General features: G+C 41.2%; 1 protein-coding gene across 1 annotated transcript in view; it reads right to left on the bottom strand.

Moving 5' to 3' along the window:
- The window catches only part of LOC124803322 (protein unc-80 homolog), a 995,149-nt gene that overhangs the window by 242,528 nt on the left and 730,578 nt on the right, over nt 1-22,043 (bottom strand). Inside the window, exons 47-48 of the mRNA XM_047264506.1 lie at nt 21,686-21,881; nt 14,621-14,839 (exon numbers count right to left, since the gene is read on the bottom strand). Coding sequence (XP_047120462.1) covers nt 14,621-14,839; nt 21,686-21,881 — 415 coding nt within the window. The remainder of the gene's footprint in view (nt 1-14,620; nt 14,840-21,685; nt 21,882-22,043) is intronic.

The following is a 22,043-nucleotide window of genomic DNA, read 5'->3' as shown; positions in this document are numbered from 1 at the left end:
AAGTCGGAAGTATACCACCTTCATAAGTGGGGGCAAGAGCTTTGATTTTCAAGTATTACCATTTGAACTGAACATAAGTGCAGGCGTTTTTATCTTTGCACTGGACAAAGTGCTAGGGCCCAAACTTTTGAGTAAGGTAACAGTATATGAGGACAACCTTTTAGACACCACACCTACTTGGGTAGAACACTTAAGATTAACTGAACAAGTACTGAGCTGCTTTTTTGACTATGGATTAACAGCAAATCCCAAGAAATCTAATTTTGGACAAGAAAAGGTAAAATTTTTAGGAAACATATGTCTTTGGAAGGCATACTGCCAGATCCTAAAAAACATTATGCCATTAGGAACTGTTCTATTCCTCAAAACAAGAGGCAATTAAAGGCACACTTGGGCCTAGTCTGATTTTTCAGGAAATTCACCCCTAACCAACTTATGAACAGTGATGCTTTACTCAATCTTCTCCAGGGGATAAGCAATGTCAAAACAATTTAAAGAACATCAAGCAAGCCTTATTAAATGCTAATATTTTATCTCAACAAGACATGAAGAAGGATTTTTGTTTATACACTGACCTGTCTTGTCAAAGTATACGTGCATGCCTTTTTCAAATGGTAGAAGAAGAGAGAAAACTTATCCCTAAAGTATTTAGCTTCACTAGTCGCACCTTCTCTGAAGCTGAGTGTTCAAATTCAGTTACGGAGTTGGAGGGTTTGGTTGTAATTAGGTCCTTTAAAAAGTTTGAATATTTCCTTTGGGGTAAACACACAACAGTATACTGTGACCATCAGTCCCTATCAGTTTTGTTAACTTGTAAATTGCTACACCAATGGATAGCCAGGTGGTGTATGTAGCTTCAAGAATCCGATTTGGAAACAGTGTACATGAAAGGAAACCAGAACATAATAGCTGATGCTCTTTCTCAATTACCACAAGGCTAAGAGGAATTGGACAGTCTTTTTGAGGTGAAATAAGAGCTATGTTCAAGGAAGACAAAACACTCCAACCATACTACATCCAAATGTGTAAACACCTGGAGCAACTACAGCAGGAAGACACATGCTGGAGTAAAGCAAGAGCGAAATGTAAGCAAAATGGTGATGAAAAGTTAAAAAGGTCTTTTACTATTTAAAAAGTTGTTCTGTTCCATAAGAACCATCCTGAACAAGAACAATGGTGCGTGTGTTTGACAGAGGAATATGTGGATGTTCTTATCTTATACATACACAATACTTGGGGCCATTGTGCCATTGCAAAATGCATTGACAAAATAGGTAAATATTGTTATTTCCCCAACCTTAGATGAAGTGCACTACAGGTAGCACGAAAAGTTACTATCTGCCAGAAAGCAAAACAGTCTAACAACTCCAAACAGATAGAACTACATTCCATTGTGGCTAAAAAACCTCTAGAAAAGGTATCATTGGATGTGGCTGGACCCTATCCCAGAGGTAAGGGGGGAGTAAGGTACACAGTAGGTCTGTATGATATTTTCAGTAAATACGTAAAACTGTATGCTGTACAGAGCATTACAGCCAGTTCAATTATAAGATGAATCAAACTTGCAAGAGCAGGAAAACCAGAAGTCATGTTAACATATAAAGCCTCATATTTTGTTGGATGTAAATGAAAAAGAGTTTTTAGATTCCAACCTAATCAAATATATTTTAGTATCCAAATTTCATCCCAAAGTATCCCCCATAGAAAGGTTGTTTAAGGAATTCAACAGGTTTGTGAGGACCTGTATACCTTGTAAACATACCAAGTGGATTGAATATGTCACTCCCTTCTTACGTGTTGTTAACAACTTTCCTCCTACATCAACTGGATTTACACAAAATGAGCTGATGTTCAATTGCAAACTAGTAGACGAGTAACAGAAACCTTCACCCAAGATACCAATACATGAATTAGCACTGGATGATAAAATACGACAAGCAGTAATCAACCTTGAAACATGGGCTAAAGATTGGAAGGGAATTTATGACAGAAAGCTGAAATGTACAATACAGTTTTATACAGGACAAAAGGTGTTACTTAGAACACATCCCAAAAGTGGCAATTACTATACACTGGACAATACATAATTACTAAAATCCCCTACCTGGGAGCATACAAATTGGAACACATGAACATGGGTAAAGACAAGGACCTTTACCCACACAAAGATTTGAGAACATTTATATACTGAAGAAGGGCTGTATACCCTCTACATTGTATATATGTATAATAATATTAGATTTAGGATGCTAGAAAGTTACATTCCAGAATTTATGTCATTAGAAATAAGGAAAATTTTTGTTTGTGGTTTTTCTTATATGTCAAGTGTGTGAACAATAAGATGATTGGCTGTAAAAAGGAAGAATTTTACTTTTATGTGTCTAGAGACAATGATATTCTAAATACCACACTATGCCTTGTGTGTAGCCCAGTTGTAAACAAATAAACGAACTTGTGAAATGCACATTAGCATGCAATGCAATACACAGCTGGTATCAGAGTGATGCAGTGCATGTGCATTGAGGAGCCAGCTAGTCAATGAACTGCAAGTGCGTGAGCTCCACACAGACACAACTGGGAGAGTTGGAGTGCCCAAAACAAACAAACCTGATGAGCTACAGCCTGCAAATGCATTTGTAAGGCTTACTGAATAAACAGGGACATAGAAAATTAAGGGAGAGTCTATACTACCCCCCCCCCCCCCCCCCCCATGACTATCTATACAATACGCACATACAAAGATAAGTAAGGGATTATATACATGGGAAAGGAGTGATAAACTATGAGATATTTACTTAAGCTACGCTACTATATACATTATATCCATATACATACAATATTTACAAATTTAAGTATTGAAAGTGTACACACTAATTATACTTGATGGACCAGAAAAGTACATTATAAGTGGCAAACTGAATAAGAGGTCGCACCATGCCTATAATACAATTTATCTTTCAGATTTATGAGGAAAGTAGAGACACACACTAATGACATTACATAATTTTTGTGATAGCACGACTGCACACTGAAATGAATGAATACATAGTTGAATATATGAAAAAGGTATTAGTAGCCATCAAGCCACTATACACTTATCTATGAAGATTTAGTTTTAAGTTAGTATTATGCTTAAAAACAAACTCAAAAAACATACAAAACCTGGCAACAACGTGTCAACTGTGAATGTGATAAAACAATGTGTGTGTGTGTATGATTAATTAAAAATGGAACTACTTCACGTAACACGAATTTTCTGTGCTCGACTTATATATGTATGTGTCAAAAGAAGCTGACATGCCCATATAAATTGATAACCATTCAGGATAACTCCAATGGCCAAAAATAAAGGCTATGCTCATACCAGCCAAGATTATCAATGCCCAAAAAGGAAAATAAGCTCAGACACTGTGCATCTGCATATGGCGTCAGTGCACAGTGGGGGCCAATTATGTTGAATCACTTTTTTTTCCCATTCTTTTCTTTTTATTCATGTAAGCTAACAATGCCTAAGAAGGGTGTATACGTGCTATTCAGAGCATAGGACATGTGACGTCACACAAATGTGCCCGTAAAACTTTTAACAATGACATAAATGTCTTATCTTCCGGACTCATAATTATTCTAAATGGTCGTCCTCAAAGAGTTGATTTTTAAATGAGAGTCAAACACTCTGTGATTTAAGAAATTCATCGTGCATTCTCGAAAAAATTGTTCCTCTTGTATAAAAGGAAATTTTGTGGTGTCACTGCCAGACACCACACTTGCTAGGTGGTAGCCTTTAAATCGGCCGCGGTCCGTTAGTATACGTCGGACCCACGTGTTGCCACTGTCAGTGATTACAGACCGAGCGCCGCCACACGGCAGGTCTAGAGAGAATTCCTAGCACTCTCCCCAGTTGTACAGCAGACTTTGCTAGCGATGCTACACTGACAAATACGCTCTCATTTGCCGAGACGATAGTTAGCATAGCCTTCAGCTACGTCATTTGCTACGACCTAGCAAGGCGCCATAGCATTTGATATTTATCTTGAAACATGTACAGTCAAGAGAGATGTTCTACAATTATGGATTAAAGTTAAGTATTACAGTAACTGCATCCGTTTTTCTAAGTTCTCATTTCCTTGTAATGTTCCAGACCTCACGCCAGCCTGCGTGAGTTTAAAAGCGTGCATTTCGGCCTCCTCTAGCAACACGGTGTTGGCTCTTCTGCCAACACTTCAAATTTATTTTGAAGGTAATGCTTTTCAAACAACAGTTCACAATATTTTCCTGCAACCTATTTAATAGGTTCGTTTCTGCAATTGCCAAAGAATCAGATAACACAGGTGTTACCACGCTTGCGCAGCTACGATGACGCAGGAAGCCCATATGTTCATATGTGTAAAACATTAAAAGATCTTATAATATGTCATACAAGAAACAAGACATTCGAGGGTACCCAAGAGCAACAGAATTTCATGAACCATACTAAAATTCGTCTTAAGTGCACATTCATAAGTCCAGATTTGGATGTAAATTTTCTTGTAGTACCAGTACTGTATTTTCTCATGTTTGGGTCTTTATTATGGCATAATGCCATAGGTGCCAGATGAAAATATGCACTTGAAATGCATTGAATAGTTGAAACTAGCCAATAATGCAGAATTAAACACTTTGTTCGAATAAATTGACTGCCTCAGTGGGAAAGATTAATCAAAGCCAAATTTCTTCAGCAAACCGACAAAAATAACTTCATTGTTCTGCAGCATTTGGTTTGGTGACGGCCCCCCCCCCCCCCCCCCCCGCCCCCCCTCCTCCCTGAAATTGCCGCCCGGGCCAGATCCCTGGTTTGCCCACTGCCCCCTTGATCTGGCCTGTTGCCCATACGCGAATCTGGCAGCTTAGGCACACCAGTAGCACCTGGCTGCTTGCTGCTATTGCTTATACAGCTAACTGCCACACTTCTGTAGCCAAAAGCAGGGGAAGATATTACTCATATGCAACTCTACAGCGCATGCACATGAGCTTGCTTGCAACTGCTCAAACAAATCTACTGTAAGCAGTTGTAACGCGATGCTTCATAACAGTTGTTGTTATGAAGCATTGCATAGACTTCCTAAGGCCTTTGGCACAATTCGCTGTTGGCAGATGCTTGTAGGAGCACTGTGTTTTTTTATTGTACGGGGTGTTCAAAAAGTCTCTCCGCTGTGCAGTATGATTGTTAGCCAGGCGTATGTCGCAGTGAATATACCGTAATGAAACTCAGTAAAATACAAGTTATTAATTTATTGAATATTCATTTTTACTTACAAATTTTCACATTAAATGGTGAAAGTGTTCCCCCTGTTGTTGAATACACAATTCAATTCGTCTAATCATGTTTCCAAACACAAGCTGTAACATTCTTCTGTAACATAAGCAGTGAAAGTGGATATTGCAGTTTTCAATTCATCGATGGATTTTGGATGGTTTTTATAGACAGTTGCTTTCACTGCACCCCAGAAGAAAAAGTCAAGTGGTGTTAGGTCAGGTGATCATGGAAACCAAAGTCCCTGTGAAATTATGCAATCACCAAAAACATCAGCAAGCAATGACACTGAAATGTGAACTGTATGAGCGGTTGCACAATCTTGTTGAAACTAACCATTCAGTATTTCACTTAACACAAGTTCTCCTATGAATGGGTACAGAATATCACTGCAGTATCATTGTGCATTTATTGTTTCGTTGATAAACCCAGGCAGGCAAACAATCATACGGCACTGTGGAGAGAATTTTTGAACACCCCATATATGGCACATTTCGTTTGCAAATGAAGTTTTATTTTCGTTTTTTTTTTTTTTTTTTTCTTTTTTTTTCCCTCTCACTCATGTTTTATTGCTCCTGTATTATTCTGCAGCAGCAAGATACAGTAGCATCCTTTGTTAGGATATTGGTTATTACCAGTTTAAGTTACAAAAATTTAACTGAAAACTAAAACAATAAAAAATTCCCAGAATTCTAGAAAATTTCTGGGGTTTTCCCAGTTTTCTCCCGAATGAAAAAATTCCAGGGTTTTTCCTGGATCTCCCAGGTCATATACACCCTGCTAAGGTAAATTAATGAGTTGTTTGTGGCAAAGATAATGTTTTCATACATCTGCATCCAAAAAAAGAAGACATACGCTCTCCAGTTTATTAATTTCATGTATCTTCACCTGTTTGTTTCTATAAGTGGTAGTGTATTAACACGATTCACATTGTCTGTTGCACTTCACATAGTGTAGACCGGGAACTGTCTGCTAGGCATGCCCGATGTGAAACTAACTGGGCACGGCCCATGCTGCCTGAGTTGTTGTTGTTCCACCAGCAGAGGGCGCAGCCAAATTCTCGCGTGCCCTCTGGTGGACAGGACTTTACTTGCAGCAACTACTGTCTGTGACGCACCGTGCCGATGTGCGCCTCCCGCGATCTTTCTGGTAGCTACTGCACTCCTCCTCCTTCGGGGGCTGAAGCCACTGTGAACCACTGTGTCGGAAGGTGGAGCATCGTGCAGTAGCGATGACCTCCACGTCCATTGGAATGCTGGAGTCAGTGGGATCTGCCAACCCTCGAGCCGGAACCTTTGAATATAGTTGGAATTGACCCACGCAAAGAGACCCTGTCGTCTCACCACCGGAGCCCGGGACAGAAGGGGTGACAAGCTGTCGAACTCCGGATCCCGTTCCACCTCGGGAGGGGCACGACCCAGTGGCGGGGACGATGGGGAAGGCATGACCACATGTGAACCAGCCTCCAGAGAAACCAGACCTGCGAGGGGGCCGGCTCATCCAGGGAATCTCTAGCGATGGCGATGCCTGTGCTGGAGCTACGGGAGGCCTCCAAGGCTGAGAACCATCGCATCGCAGTATGGTGGTGTCACAGGTGGGAGGGGCGGTAGGGTCCCCTGAGAAAACAACACGGGTGCCAGCAATGGGGAAGCCGGTGCCTGAGGGGTCAGAGGGTGGGTGCCCAAACGTGGACATAGCTGATTTTGGTGACGACGTACCTCCCGGTCCCCTGCCTGCAAGGTATAGAGCTGGCGGTCATTGCAGCGCAGGACCACTGCCGGTATCCAATGTGGATTGCGACTAAACCCACGTGCCCAGACCGACATATCCCGTGGAAAGCCGGGTTCCCCGTTTTGCGAAGACTGGTGAGGACCAGGCCGGAGGAGGTGCAGCAGAGTCCTAGGTTGGCGCCCTGTGGGGCTGCGTTTTCCTATCGTTGTGGTCCGGTATGCCATCAGGAAAAACGTCAATGCCTCCTCCGCAGGAAATTCATGCACATACTTTTTCATCTGCGTCTTAAATGTGCACACCATGCGCTCGGCTTCCCTATTTGATTGTGGATGAAAGGGGGGAGAGCAAACGTGCCGAATATCGAAGCGCCTACAAAAATCATGGAAGATCTGCGAAATAAACTGAGGTGCATTGTCCGATACCAGGGTGATTGGCAGACCTTCCACAGAAAAAGATTTTTGCGAGTGCCTGGATTGCAACTTCTGAAGTGGTTGAGGAGCAGCGAACCACATAGGGCAATCGGGAATAAGCATCAATGACAATGAGCCAAAAGCCATTGAGAAACGGGCCTGCAAAATCTATGTGAACACGTTCCCATGCCTGGGTTGCAGGCGGCCATGAAGAGAACGCTGACCTGGGAGATGCCTGTTGGCTCGCACACTGGGAACCTTTGCAGACTTGCAGGAACAACCACACGAGGAGCTGTATCATCGGTAGCCAGAAGGAGAACTCCTTCCAAGACTGAGAGGTGGTCTCGTAGAACAAAATAATTATGAAGAGGGTCCGAGGCACGGCCTGGAGGTCGGTATGACCACCCCTGCTCAACGAGGTGAACTACTTGCCGGAGAACTGGGACAGCTGGCGTTTCCCTGGCAACTCTAGAACTAGTGATCGGGAAGCCATCAACTGCTTGGCGGGACGCCCCATCCAAATGAAAACACATAATCTCCTCCCAATCTAACTTAGGATCCGGGCACACCGGAAGACGGGAAAGAGCGTTGGCATGCTGTCTGGTAGGGCGAAAATCAATGACATAATGGTACTTAGAGAGGAACAAGGCCCAGCACTGCAGTCTGTGGGCAGCCCTATTCGGAATCTGAGAGGTGGGGCCAAATAACGATATTAATGGCTTATGGTCAGTGATTAACTGATACTTTGTGCCATATAAGAAAGGGTGAAACTTGGTAACAGCGTAGACAATGGCCAAAGCCTCTTTTTCCACCTGGGAGTAATGGGCCTGCGTGGGACTAAGAGTTTTAGACGCAAATGCCAGTGGCTTCTCGGAGCCATCTGCGTTGCGATGGGCCAGGACCGCCCACACCCCATACTGCGAAGCATCTATAGCCAGGACAAATGGCTTATTGGGGTCAAAAGTAGCCAAACAAGGCGACGACGTGAGGAGGCCCTTCAACGAGGTGAACGCTCACTCGCATGCAGGTGACGAAGCAAAAGGAACACCCTTGCGCAGAAGGCAGTACAGAGGGCGGGCTATGGTGGAAGCCCTGGGAATGAACTGGTGGCAATAGGCAATCTTGCCTAAAAAAGCTTGTGACTCCTTCAGCGAAGTTGGCCGCAGAAGGTCGACGATACCTTGGCCCAAACTTCCTAGCGGCTGGACGCCGTGCCGAGAGATGGTGTAGCTCACATACTCAATGGACGGTTGGAAGAAGTTCAACTTATGCAGGTTGCAACGCAGGCCCATGGATGAATTTGAGAAAGAGGGTTTGAAGGTTGTGCAAGTGTTCCTTCGTGCTGCGACAATTATGTCGTCCAGGTAATTAATACAATGAGGGATTGTCGACATGACGTGTTCAAGACAATGCTGAAATATCGCCAGGGCACTGGATATTCTGAAAGCCAACCGCTGATATTGGTAAAGGCCAAATGGGGTGTTGACGACCACCAGTCGTTTGGAGTCCTCATCAAGTGGTATCTGATGATAAGACTCCGAATAATCGATTTTCGAAAAATATTGGCCTCCCGCCACATCGGAGAACAATTCATCAGAACGAGGCAAGGGATAGGTGTCCACCACCAATTGGGAGTTAATGGTGGCCTTGAAATCGCCACAGAGGCGTAATTTTCCGAGGGTTTCCTGACAATAACAAGGGGCGAAGCCCACTCACTAGAAGAAATAGGAAGAACGACCCCGAGGGCTGTCAGCTGGTCTAGCTCTGCTTTTACCTGGGGGCAGAGGGCCAAGGGGATCTTCCTTGCGCGTAGAAAATGAGCGCGAGCCGATGCCTTCAACATTAAGTGAGCTTCAAAGTCTGAAACACGCCCCAGGCCCTCCTCAAAGATATCCTTAAAGTCAGAGGTCAAAGATTCCAATGATTGATAGGGAACGTCTTCGGAGACCAACTGTATGGTATCTGCAATAGAAAAACCGAAAGCTTGAAAGGCATCCAATCCGAAAAGGTTAGCGGAGCTCACATCACTGACAACAATAAAAGTAAGAGGCCGAGTGACTGGTTTGTAAGTAACGTCTGTAGTGAATTGACCCAGTAGGGGAATGAACTGTTTACCATTACCATGGAGGCGGTGGTGACCCAAGGTCGGAGTAAGTTTGTGCATTCAACAAGGAAATTGCCGCGCCTGTATCTACTTGCAGTTGTAGTCGGCGCGACCAAACCGACACCTCGATAAAAAGTTTGTGTGCCGATGCGTCTGGAGCCTGGCTCGATGAAACTTCCTGAATGTCAACGTCCATGTCCTCTGTAGCTGCTTCCTTTGATTCTTTTGAGGCTGAGCGGCAAACTTTAGCAATGCGTCCTTTTTTATTACATTTGTGACAAACGGCCCAACGCTGGGGGCACTCTGACCGATCATGATGTATACAGCACGACCCACAGGACGGTAACAGGGGCCAGCAGCTGGAACTCTGTGTACGCGCCGAGCGGGAGCAGCCATAACGGCCGGATTGTACCGCTCGCACATCGTCCGCCCTGGTCGCATTGGATGCGGCCGCGCCGCCCTGAGCCGCCACAACATCACACGACGCTTCCAACTGTTGACCTGCGGCATGAGAGACTTCATACGATTGAGCAATGGACAGGACTTCCTTGAGGGAAGGGTCTTCCAACTGCAGGGCCCATTGCTGGACCTCCCTATAAAGGGCCGAACGAACAATGACGTCTCGCACCATAATGTGGGCGTACGACTCTCGCGACTGCTCCGTGACAAAATGACACTTGCAACTAAGACCGTGCAGGGTAGTGGCCCAGGCCCGGTAAGACTGATGTGGCTGTTTCTTGTATTGATAGAACTCGACCCTAGCCGCCACAAAATGCGTGCAGCTGCGATAATATGAAGACAGCAATGAACACAATGCGTCAAAAGACAAGGACGAGGGTTCCTGCAACGGCGCTAGCTGCCGCAAAACTTGATACAGTGAGGGAGATATCCAAGTTAAGAAAAGAGCACAACATACCTCCGCATCAGCAACATGAAATTCCTGGAAATGCTGCTGAAGGCGATGTTCATATGCATCCCAATCCTCTGCCGTTTCGTCATACGGGGGAAAGGGAGGAGGGAACGGTGCAGGAGCAGACTGTGGGGAGAGCAACGCCGGAAGCGCCTGTTTCATAGTTGCATGAGCTCCATGCTGTGGATAAGCTGCGAAACCATAACAATGACACAACACGCGAAAGAACGATCCTATACGTCGCCAATTGTGTGTTAACATGATTCACGTTGTCCGTCGCACTTCACATAGTGTAGACCGGGAACTGTCTGCTAGGCATGCCCGATGTGAAACTGACTGGACACAGCCCGTGCTGCCTGAGTTGTTGTTGTTCCGCCGGCAGAGGGTGCGGCCGAATTCTCACGTGCCCTCTGGTGGACGGGACTTTACTTGTGGCAACTACTGTCCGTGACGCGCCATGCCGATGTGCGCCTCCCGCGATCTTTCTGGTGGCTACTGCAGGTAGCGTGCAGACATATCCTTGGATCAGTTGTACCAGCATTGTTAAAAAGTGTGTATCTCAACTGTACATAAAAGTCTGTTCATCATTTCACCCACCACCGAGATCCAGCATTGGGAGGGTCGGAGGAGACATGAGGAATTTGCATGAGCAGTGGAGGAGCAATCTTGCATTGGCGTTGTTATAATCAGGACTACGCACAATGGAATTAATGTGTAGCAGTACATAATGCAAATTATGAATACTAACCTTGAATGTATTGATACTGAAGGTCTGTTGATATGGGTATCAGTTAAAGTTCACCCAGGATATGTGTACAGATTTAAAAATTACCTTCCAATTTCCTACAACTATTCTTTCCAATCAAATTTTTAAGTTATTCAAGCAGCTATTATTAATCAGTTTCCGTTATTTGCCCACCCACATATGACACTATTCAACAGGTTAGGCACAGTCGCCATAGCAAGATATATAATGTTATTTCTGCATGACTCTCTACATATAAATTAAAGTGCCCCAATGCTTTTTCTGTCTGTATGTGAAGGCTAATCTCTGCAACTACTGTAGAAGTTTTGACACAGTTTTCACTAACAGATAGACTGACTCACAAGGAAGATTTGTGTATATAATTTATATATATTTTGTGCAAATTGACTTAACTATGATGAATTAAATTCCTCTCTTGCATTTTTCTGTCTGTAGGTGAAGACTAATCTCAGGCACCATTGTAGTGATTCTAATATGGTTTTCACTAATAGATAGACTGATTCATGAGGAATGTGTATATATAACTTATAACTATTTCCTGCAAACTGGCTGAGCTATGATGATACCTGCTAGCTACGTTGTGCCTCACAAGAAATTTCCTGGGTTGTGCTGCTTAAACTGTTTAAGTTATGAATTAGGAGTTAATATTCAGTTGCTTTTCTAAATTGAATCATCTCTCTACACATTGGTAGCTGACCTCTTCTTACCTGCATATACAAGCCGTAGCATAGTGCTTAAATAAGATTTGAGTAAATGGAGTTATCTATCTCCAATGTCATAATATTCTAATTTTTTATCATTATGTTGTGTGACATTGAGTCAAGTGCTTTGCTCAAATCACTAACTGCTCCATACATACATAAACTATTTCCATAAGCTTCATAAATATTATTCACTGACCATTTAAGACAATCTGGAAAAATTCCTTCATTCAGTATCTGTCTGACAGTGAGAGAAGTGGCATTTTGATTTTCTTTGCTATATACTTTCTGATGAAATAACTGGTACCGTGGTAAACAAATTAACAGTGTAGGGACCTGGATCAAAGTTAGCTTAAATAAGTTGTAGTGGTGAAATAACAGAAGTTCTCAGGGATGAAATTATGGGTCTGCATTAATGTAATAACTTTCAAACCATATTCTTCTGTTTATATCAGGAAGGTTGTACAAGAGAACTGATAAAAGGTCAAGTACATTCCTGTATGTTCCAAGATGCCAAGTGCAATGTGAAAGGTAGGAGCTAAGTCTCATCATTGGCCAAAATTAAGCACCTGGAAAATGAATTAAAGGCAGACTGGCAGCATGGAAAGATAGCGCAGGAAAGTCAGATGGTTCTGATCAATATTAAATTCAGAATGAGAAGAGGAGTTGAGACAGTGATTATGGGTAAGTGAACATGTTCTTTCATAGGAGTGACAGTTGACTAGGTCATGTGAGGTAATGTCCCCACCACACGTTATCACTAGGTTTGTAGTTAACATACTTTTTGTCCCACAAAGCCATACTGCCATACCTTTCCTAGTCTGAAACTCAATAAAATTTATGAAACACAGTGACAAATGAAACTTACATAAACATGGGAGTGAGGGTGACTACCTACTGCCAAAGACCCTTAATATCAGTTAACATCACAGTAATGAGATATGCCATAATGAAACAAATATCAAACTATTTGTAGTATCAGCAGGAAAACTTAGTTGAGAAAACTGATAAATTAACATCCATGGAAAGTGTCTGGCTTACTTCCATAAAGCAAAATTCCGAGTACTACCACCAGAAACATTTAAAAGTTGAAAATAAAAATAACTATTCCTAGCTTTTAGAATTCCTCATGGAGAAAAGAAGGTTATATTGGGGATGGTCAGAAGAGATGAGCCACTCATGCAGACAACACTGTGAGTGGGATCCACCTGTTGTGAGGGCAAGAGGAGACAAAGATGAAGGGTGGGTATCAGAAAGACTAGCTTGTCAAAGATAGTACATTTATAAGCATGATGCCAGCCAGCTTCAGTTCAGAGATGATATAAGGTACAGAGAGAGAAGTAAAAAGGGTTTAAAGATAACTGGAAATGAAAAGCATATTAAATATTGTAATTATGACAGGAAGAGAGAGAGAGAGAGAGAGAGAGAGAGAGAGAGAGAGAAGGAGCAAGGGTAAATCATAAATGACATTCTACTTTGGAAAAAGGATAGAGGTGAGTGAGGTGCTGTTAATGGAAGTTAAGACCAGGAAGATGATGTGTTATGAAGATTGGTGGAAAGCAAGTTTCTGTTTCTGAAGTTAGTATTAAATGGGAGGATCCAAATGGTTACTGTGATGTAGCTGGCATTCAGGTCCCATGAGTCATGTAGAGCTTGCTGAACAATTAGATACTAGGTGTGTCCCAAGTGGACAGTTCTTTTGTGTCTATTTCGTATATATATACAGTTTAGTGGAGGTTATTCCCACGTAAAAAAACATCCAGTTAACTCATAGTGGTTGGTAAGGAACATGTTGGGTTTCACATGCTGCTCCATCTTTGGTGTTGTTTGATTTACCATTGCTGGAGCTGGAGTAAGGGTCTGTGTGTGGGTGTATGGGGCAGGTTTTACAGTGGGTTCATTTCATTATTTACTAAATTACTTTTTTATCTTTACCTGCCCCCTTCCTCTTCCCATTAACTCTGGGTCCTTAATTGTATTATTCCTTCAATTTTTCATTTCACTTCCTCTTTTAGCTATTTTTACTACTCATTTCTCACCTTCTATCATCTCTGAACTGAAGTTGGCACATTGCTTAACAATGTATTATGTTTGCCCTACTTCTTGTGATGCAGTCTTCTTCAACAATGTCTGATCTTGTCCTTGCAACCAACGGGACTCTCTCAACAAAATTTGACAGTATAAAGCATGTTGCATAAGATACTGGACAAAATTTTTGATACTATACCAAACATAAATTTGCATGAACTGCCTTAGTTTTGGCAGGACAAATTATTTCACAATAAATTGATAAACAACGGTATGATGTTACTTCTGCAATATCATCTTAAAATTATGGTAGCAATATCCCAATTCCTCAGCACACTAGACATTCTAGCAACATAGAGGAAAGATTACGATTTTCATGCAATACGCTTAAAAATTCAGTTTACTGAAATGTCTATTTTAATATAGCATACGTTCAGCATTTAAATCTGACATGACATGTACTATAGAATGTCATTTAGTTTGATCCTATTGACTACAGCGCTAAAACAGTTGAAAAATGGCTCAAATGGCACTTCATTTGATGTTATGTCACACAAACTTAATGATGGACTATAGCACCAAATGCAAAACGTTTTCTTACTACTCAGACATTGAGACGCCTGGTAATTTAAGGATATGAAGAATAACTTAAGGTTTTGGACTTAATTTTAAGAACTTACAAGCATCTGATGGCCACGAACGGAGTCTGCAGCATATGCTATTACCATCACACACAAAGAAATGCAGTCCAAAACTGTGACCATTTCATTTTCATCATGGTAGCAGAAGTCAATAGCTTTTAAGGGTTGCTCCTCTTTAACAAGCTCTGCAATACTTAGTGGATCTGGTGATGGAGTTTCCAAACTAAGAAGAAGATTGAAGAGGCAGCTTGATGGAACCTGTTAGTAGAGGCAAAAAAATAGTACTTAAAATAACATGTCAAATCAGTGATAGGAAAAAAAAGGATAGTGCATCACACAACATTTAAACAACATTTGAAATATAACAGGGAATAAATGGAATCCATCATGTATCTCATTCTCTAATGTCTCCTTCAGGCACCTGAGTAAACTAGACCATTGCTCATGCCAAAGTTGAATGGGCCTTAATAGTTTTCTTGCTGAACTAGCATTGCAGGGGGAATCAAAGGGAGCTGGCAAACAGAAACTTTCCAGCAAACTGTGGTGTAACTCAGTAGCTCAACTGTTAATAATGTTGCTCATAGAAGCTTCAGTTTGCAGTTCAGCCCGCATTTTATTCTTATTGAAAGATTCATAGTTGGCAATGCATAAATTCCTGTCCCTCAGTCTGCGAAATGTGGTATCAGATCTAAAGTAGTGTTCCATCCAGTCTGTAGTGGATCCATAATTTGATAATGACAGATGATCATTTCAGACAAACAACAGAGTGCTATACTGTCTGAACAGTTCAATGAAAAACAATTAGACTAACAAAGGATATCAGGAAAAGATATTTCTGAGATAAATTGATTTCTAAGTCCAAAGCAGGAAGAACTGAGCTTTTTGGTTAACTTATCCATGTGCTAGTGCCAACTCAGTTTTTATCCATCTGGACATTTAGGAGTTTTCATACATTCAATTCAACAATAAAAGGGAAGGACAGATTGCTAGTCACTATGAAGATGACATGTTGAGTTGCGGACAGGTACAATGGAAAGACTGTTATGACACAGCTTTTGGCCGAAGCCTTCTTCATAAAAGAAAACACACAAACAATCATTCACACAAGCAAGAACACCTTCCGCACACATGACTGCCATCTCTGGCAGATCAAACCAGAGCTCAGCACTCTGATACAAGCTGCATTGTAACATGGAAGATGCCACTGCCATTGAGGAAAGCATCAAGAATGAGGGGTTTCACGTGATCCACAATAATGCTCAAGTAGTCCACAGCTGTTAGAGTGCCTTTGATTACTACCATAGGGCCCATGAAAGACCAGGTGAATACCTAAACAGTGTAAGACTGCCCCATCTGCCTGCATCTTTGGCACAGCATGTGTTTAGAGCAGCTGTTCACATGGATGACAGACAGAGACAGTGGTCATGTGTGTTTGTGAGTTGTGCTTGTGTGTGTGTTTTCTACTTTAGAAGAAGGTCTTTTGGCCGAAAGCTCATATGTATCGTGGCCTAGTTTTTGTACCTGCCTGTGACTCAACGTCTCCTCTATATGGTGAGCAGCATTCTATCCTTTTCATAATATTGTCTTTATATTTGAAAAAAAACATAAGAAATACCTATTCATAACTACATAAGATTCCAAGAGTGAAAAGAGTGGTATCTTGCTTTAATCTGGAATTAGTAAATTCATACAAATACTTGGTGGAAAAATTTGTGGGAATATAAAATTGAATGATTGCATAGGCTCACTCATAGGTAAAGTAGGTGGCAGACTAGCTCACTTGTAGGATATTGGAAAAATGTGATCAGTCTACAATGGAGATTGTAAACAAAACACTGAGATGAGCAATTCTAGCATATTTGTCTCGTGTGTGGGACTAACAGGTGATAATGGACACATATTATGATCATGATAATGTGTTTTGGGTGCAAAACAACAATGAAGGATGACAAAATTGTCAGAATGGTTGATCATAAGAGAGCATCACGGAAAATCTGAATCTGAAGCAGCAGATACTTGAAGATAGATGTCAATCATCCTCTGAAGGCTAGTTATGAAGTATCTAGACGAACCAGTATTAAGTGAGAAATCTAGGAATATGCTACAGTCTTCTACATGTCGCCACCATAGTGAAGGCAATGACAAGAGTGGACTAATTACAGCACAGAAAGAGGCACTGAACCAGTAATTCTTCCCATGACTCATATGTTAATGGAACGGGAAGAAACCTTAATGGGTTGTGCAATGGGAATTGCCATCTGTCATGCACTTCACAGTGGTTTTCAGAGTATGGATATAGATGTCGATTACACCTACTTGATTTTTCATTGACAACTCTGCACTCACCTAACTAGGAATCCTATTGTTCCTATCTTTCTGATGGTCAAGATGAACTTAGACACCAGGGTGTTCAAAAACATTTTCTGAGGAATTAGGTATAAGGTACTGTGGTCTCCAGTGGCTCATTACAGACTAATAATGTAATTATGATATATAAATTTTGTTACCTCAGTTACCTTTGTTTCTGTAAAAACTCCCTCCCAATTGTGGAGAAGCCTGTAATAAGCAATCATAAAAACAGAGTAGGCACTTGCATACTGAAATGTGGTCTTTGTCATTGTTTATGCAAGAATAACTCAGCATACAGCAGTTGTGTCACTCTTTCATTGTATTCTTTGAACACATACAGAACTCCATATTGGCCAACCCTTCAATGGTAAACCTGTCCATACTGATGTGCATTGTTAACGAACAGTTAATAATGCCAGAGAAATAAACCTAATGCAGAATCCAGCAGATCTTGAAGGTGAAGAGTTGTCAAGGGGCAAATACCACACTGCTTATTCAATAAATGAAGTTTGATAGCATATAATATTAATATATGTTTCAATTCACAATTTATAAATTATAAGTTATACAACTGTATGATAAGGAAAGCGTTCCTGAAGAAGAGAAATTTTTTAACATCAAGTGTAGATTTAATTGTCAGGTTAGATAATGTAACTAATGTGGTGGTACTGAATAGAATTGGGGAAAAAGAAATTTGTGGCACAATTTGACTAGAAGAAGGGATCAGTTGGTAGGACACATTCCGAGGCATCAAGGGATCACCAATTTAGTATTAGAGGGAAGCGTGGGAGTTAAAAATCATAGAGGGAGACAAAGAGATGTATATACTAAACAGATTCAGAAGGATCTAGGTTGCAGCAGTTACTCGGAGATGAAGAGGTTTGCGCAGGATAGAGTAGTATGGAAAGCTGCAGCCAACCAGTCTTCAGACTGAAGACCACAATGACAACATATAATTGTATATATGAATTTCTTTAAACTTATGAAATAGAAGTACTAAATGTAAATAAAAATCATAAAAACTTTTGTTCAAGATTTCTGATGTCCAGCACTGTATACGATCCAATGTACAAATGATAAATCCACTGAAGCACCAAAGAAACTGGTATAGGCATACATATTCAAATACAGAGATATGTACACAGGCAGAATATGGCACTGTGGTCGGCAACACCTATATAAGACAACAAGTGTATGGTGCAGTTGTTAGATCAGTTACTGCTGCTACAATGGCAGGTTAAAAGATTTAAGTAACTGTGAACGTGATGTTATAGTCGGCACACGAGCGATGGGACACAGCTTCTCCAAGGTAGAAAGAAGTGGAGGTTTTCCCATACAACCATTTCACAAGTGTATCATGAATATCAGGAATCTGGTAAAACAGAAATCCCCAACATCGCCGTGGCCGGAAAAAGATCCTGCAAGGACAGGACCAATGATGACTGAAGAGAATCATTCAAGGTGACAGAAGTGCAACCGTTCTGAAATTTCGATGCTGGGCCACCAACAAGCATCTCTGTGCAAACTATTCAATGAAACATCACCAATATGGGCTCACATACCCTTGATGACTGCATGACACAAAGCTTTATCCATCACCTAGGCCTGTCAACACCGACATTGGACTGTTGATAACTGGAAACATGTGCCTCATTGGGTGAGTCTTGTTTCAAACTGTACTGCGCGGATGAACATGTATGGGTATAGAGACAACCTCATGAATCCACAGACCCTGTATGTCAGCAGGGGAATGTTCAATGTCCTGGAGGCTCTGTAATGGTGTGAGGCATGTGCAATTGGAGTGATATGGGACCCCTGATATGTCTAGATACAACTATGACAGGTGACATGTATGTAAGCATTTTGTCTGATCACCTGCATACATTCATGTCCATTGTGCTTTCTGATGGACTTGGACGATTCCAGCAAGAAAATGCAACACCCCACAAGTCCAGAATTGCTACAGAGTGGCTCCAGTAAGCCTCTTTTGAGTTTAAACTCTTCCTCTGGCCACCAAACTCCACAGACATGAAAATTATTGAGCATATCTGGGATGCCTTGCAACATGCTGTTCAAAAGACAGCTCCACCCCATCAAACTCTTACGGGTTTATGGACAGCCCTGGAGGATTCATGGTGTCAATTCCCTACAGCTCTACTTCAGACATTAGCTGAGTCCATGCCACATCATGCTGTGGCACTTCTGCATGCTTGCGGGGACCCTACATAATATTAGGCATGTGTACCCCAGTTTCTTCGGCTCTTCAATGCAATAGATAATAGAATAACATGAGTGAATGGAACAAGTTTATTTCCAAATAAGACAAATAGTGCAAAATATTAATATTAGCATAGATTTGCAAACATTTTTGATGTAAGGCAGATGGAAAAATTAAGGGGGTAAGAGTTCAAATGAAATGTAATTACTCTGTACTGAGCCACCAAAAATCATCGAAACCTGATATCAATATACGAAGAAGATATCCCTGCTGTTGATGGATTATTATTATTACTTTCTGTTTAGTTAGTGGTAGGTTCTTGCTTAGAAAAACTGTACAAGTAGCAGCCTAAGTTTTTACAGTCAACAGCTCCATCTGTTAGCAGACAGCACACAAGGGGTGTAATTGGGAGTTACACCAATAGACATGTACCTATAATCCAGTTTTCTTGACACACTGAGTATGTTTGTTATATTTTTGTTCAAACCACAGAATTTTATTTGTTTAATTGGTTAGTTTCAGTCCAGTGTGTTTTGTCATGAACTCCAGTAACAAACGGAATATCGATGAGCCAAGTATTTAGGCAGATAATGGATCCAAAAATGAATATTTACCATCAGATTCAGACCTATCCAGTGCTCCAGGAACAGCTGTTTACTTCTTTTATTTTTTTATTAATTACTCTTAACTACTTAAAGTTTAATGTTTTTTCAAGCTTTTATTGCATCAGAGTTTCGTACATTAAGTATAAATTAAGAACCAAAAGTGAGTAATATAGGTAGAAATTAAATGTGCACATAACTTAAAAATGGAGTCACACTACTAGTCCCATCAACAATTCAGTCTAGAGTGTAATGCAGGTTGCACATCTGGATGTCTATGAAGCCATAACAGTAACTAAAAGTAAACAAAAAAGTTAATAAAACCTTCAGGCCTATTGCCTATGCCTTTATGAAATCACAATGACCTCATGAACGTTAATGTAAATTTACAAGATTTGCCTATGGTAATTTCTTTATTTCAGAGGGTGAGAAATTCAAAGTGATGGCGATGAAGCCGAAGCGTTTGTACAGGGCCAGCCAAAGAAATGTCAGAAAAGAAAAATAAATGAGTGCAGCTTGCTGAAGGAAAGAGAAAGGAAAAATTGTTGCTGGAAAAGAATTCAGTAATTCTGATTACTGAGGTAGAAAGAAGTGTTTTAATCGGATATCAGAGCAAGCACGAGAAAGTATTTTTGAGTGTTTTTGGAATATTGGAACCTATTCTGCTCAAATCGCATTGATATCTGACCTGGTAAAACAAAATGCACCACAACATTGTCAACCAATAACTAATGCCAAAGAGGGGAAGAAAATACTACTGATGTATTTTATTCATCACCACTACTGTAAGAGCCTCGACCCACCAGTGTAGCCGAGAGCGCTAACACGCTGCTTCCTGGACTCAGGTAGACGCGCCGGCCCTGGATCGAATCCGCCCAGCGGATTAACGACGAGGGCCAGTGTGCTGACCAGCCTGGATGTGGTTTTTATGCGGTTTTCGACATCCCGCTAGGTGAATACTAGGCTGGTCCCCATGTTATGCCTCAGTTACATGGCTCATAGACATCTGAACATGTTCACGCTATTCCGTGGATTACGTTAGACTCAGACAGTTGGGATACACTCCTACCTCCCCGGACGGAAGGGGGGGGAGGGGGTGGAGGGGGGGGGGGGGGGCAGGGTGGCAACAGGAAGGGCATCTGGTCATTCCTTAAAATTAGCATGCCACATCCGATTAACCAGCAGACCCCAAAAGTCGGGATTAGTGCTTGGAAAAGAGAGAGACTGTGAAAGCCTTGTTTCCAGGGAGAATAACATTGACTTTGGCCCATTACCTAACTCAAATGAAAGCAGTGATAATGAGAAGGAAGTAATGTTATTTGAATGTATTTAACTTATCAATACAGTATGTGTTACTGTTCTGAATATTTTTCTTATCAATAAGATTTTCCTCCTGGTTACAACACAAGTGGTGTAAATACATTTAGGCACTTGTACACAGACAAAAACATAAGAAATTTAAAAGAAAATGTAAATTTAAATTAATTTATTGAAGACAGACTGCGGTAGACGTCATGGGGCTGTGGACTACTGTGGCTGTGGCAGGGGCAGAGCCTCTTTGTTGTTTATAGGCCTCCGGCTAATGCACATTACAGTATACAAAATTAATAATGAATTCACCACATATAATTAATTTTTGGTACTTCTGATAAATTGAAACAAAAACCTTCTCTAGCTTGAGCAGAAATTCTCTGAAGTTACAGTTTGGGGACCTATAAACAACAACAATTAGAAGTTTAGTTTCACTAAATTCCACTGCCCCTGCACAACATTGAAATACTTGTTCAGTGCAGTGCTGTGATATGTCTATGGACTTAAACACAATACTGTTTTTTACATATTTGGCCACTCCCTCACTCCACAAAGAACTCTGAAAAACTGTGCTACTGTGATGTTCCAAGAAAATTATCTGAGGAACATGTTAGTAGATGTTACCTTGTGTGGGTCACCATATTCTTTTTCTTCATCAGTATCCAGAATAGCTGATACACTGCCAAACATCTGCAGAATAAATGGCTTACGATTCATCAGGTAGAATTGCTTGACTGCATATTCAACTGTAGTGGTAACTAGTTTATTGATCTGGTGGTTGGCATACAGTTGCAACATGGTTGGCATTATAAGAAGATACCTAGAATAAAGTAAACAAATTTATAGCATCAAATAACGTATGAGACTTTCAGTAAATATCATATTGAAAGGCCCAGACACTTAGTGACATCGAATTGAAAGAAACAATACAAGAATGAAGAAGAAATATTGAATTTCATTTAAAAAGTACTTAAACAGTATC

The sequence above is a fragment of the Schistocerca piceifrons genome, chromosome 6 (assembly GCF_021461385.2).
Source record: "Schistocerca piceifrons isolate TAMUIC-IGC-003096 chromosome 6, iqSchPice1.1, whole genome shotgun sequence".
In the NCBI taxonomy this organism is placed as follows: domain Eukaryota; kingdom Metazoa; phylum Arthropoda; class Insecta; order Orthoptera; family Acrididae; genus Schistocerca; species Schistocerca piceifrons.
This window is presented reverse-complemented; position numbering and strand designations above follow the sequence as displayed.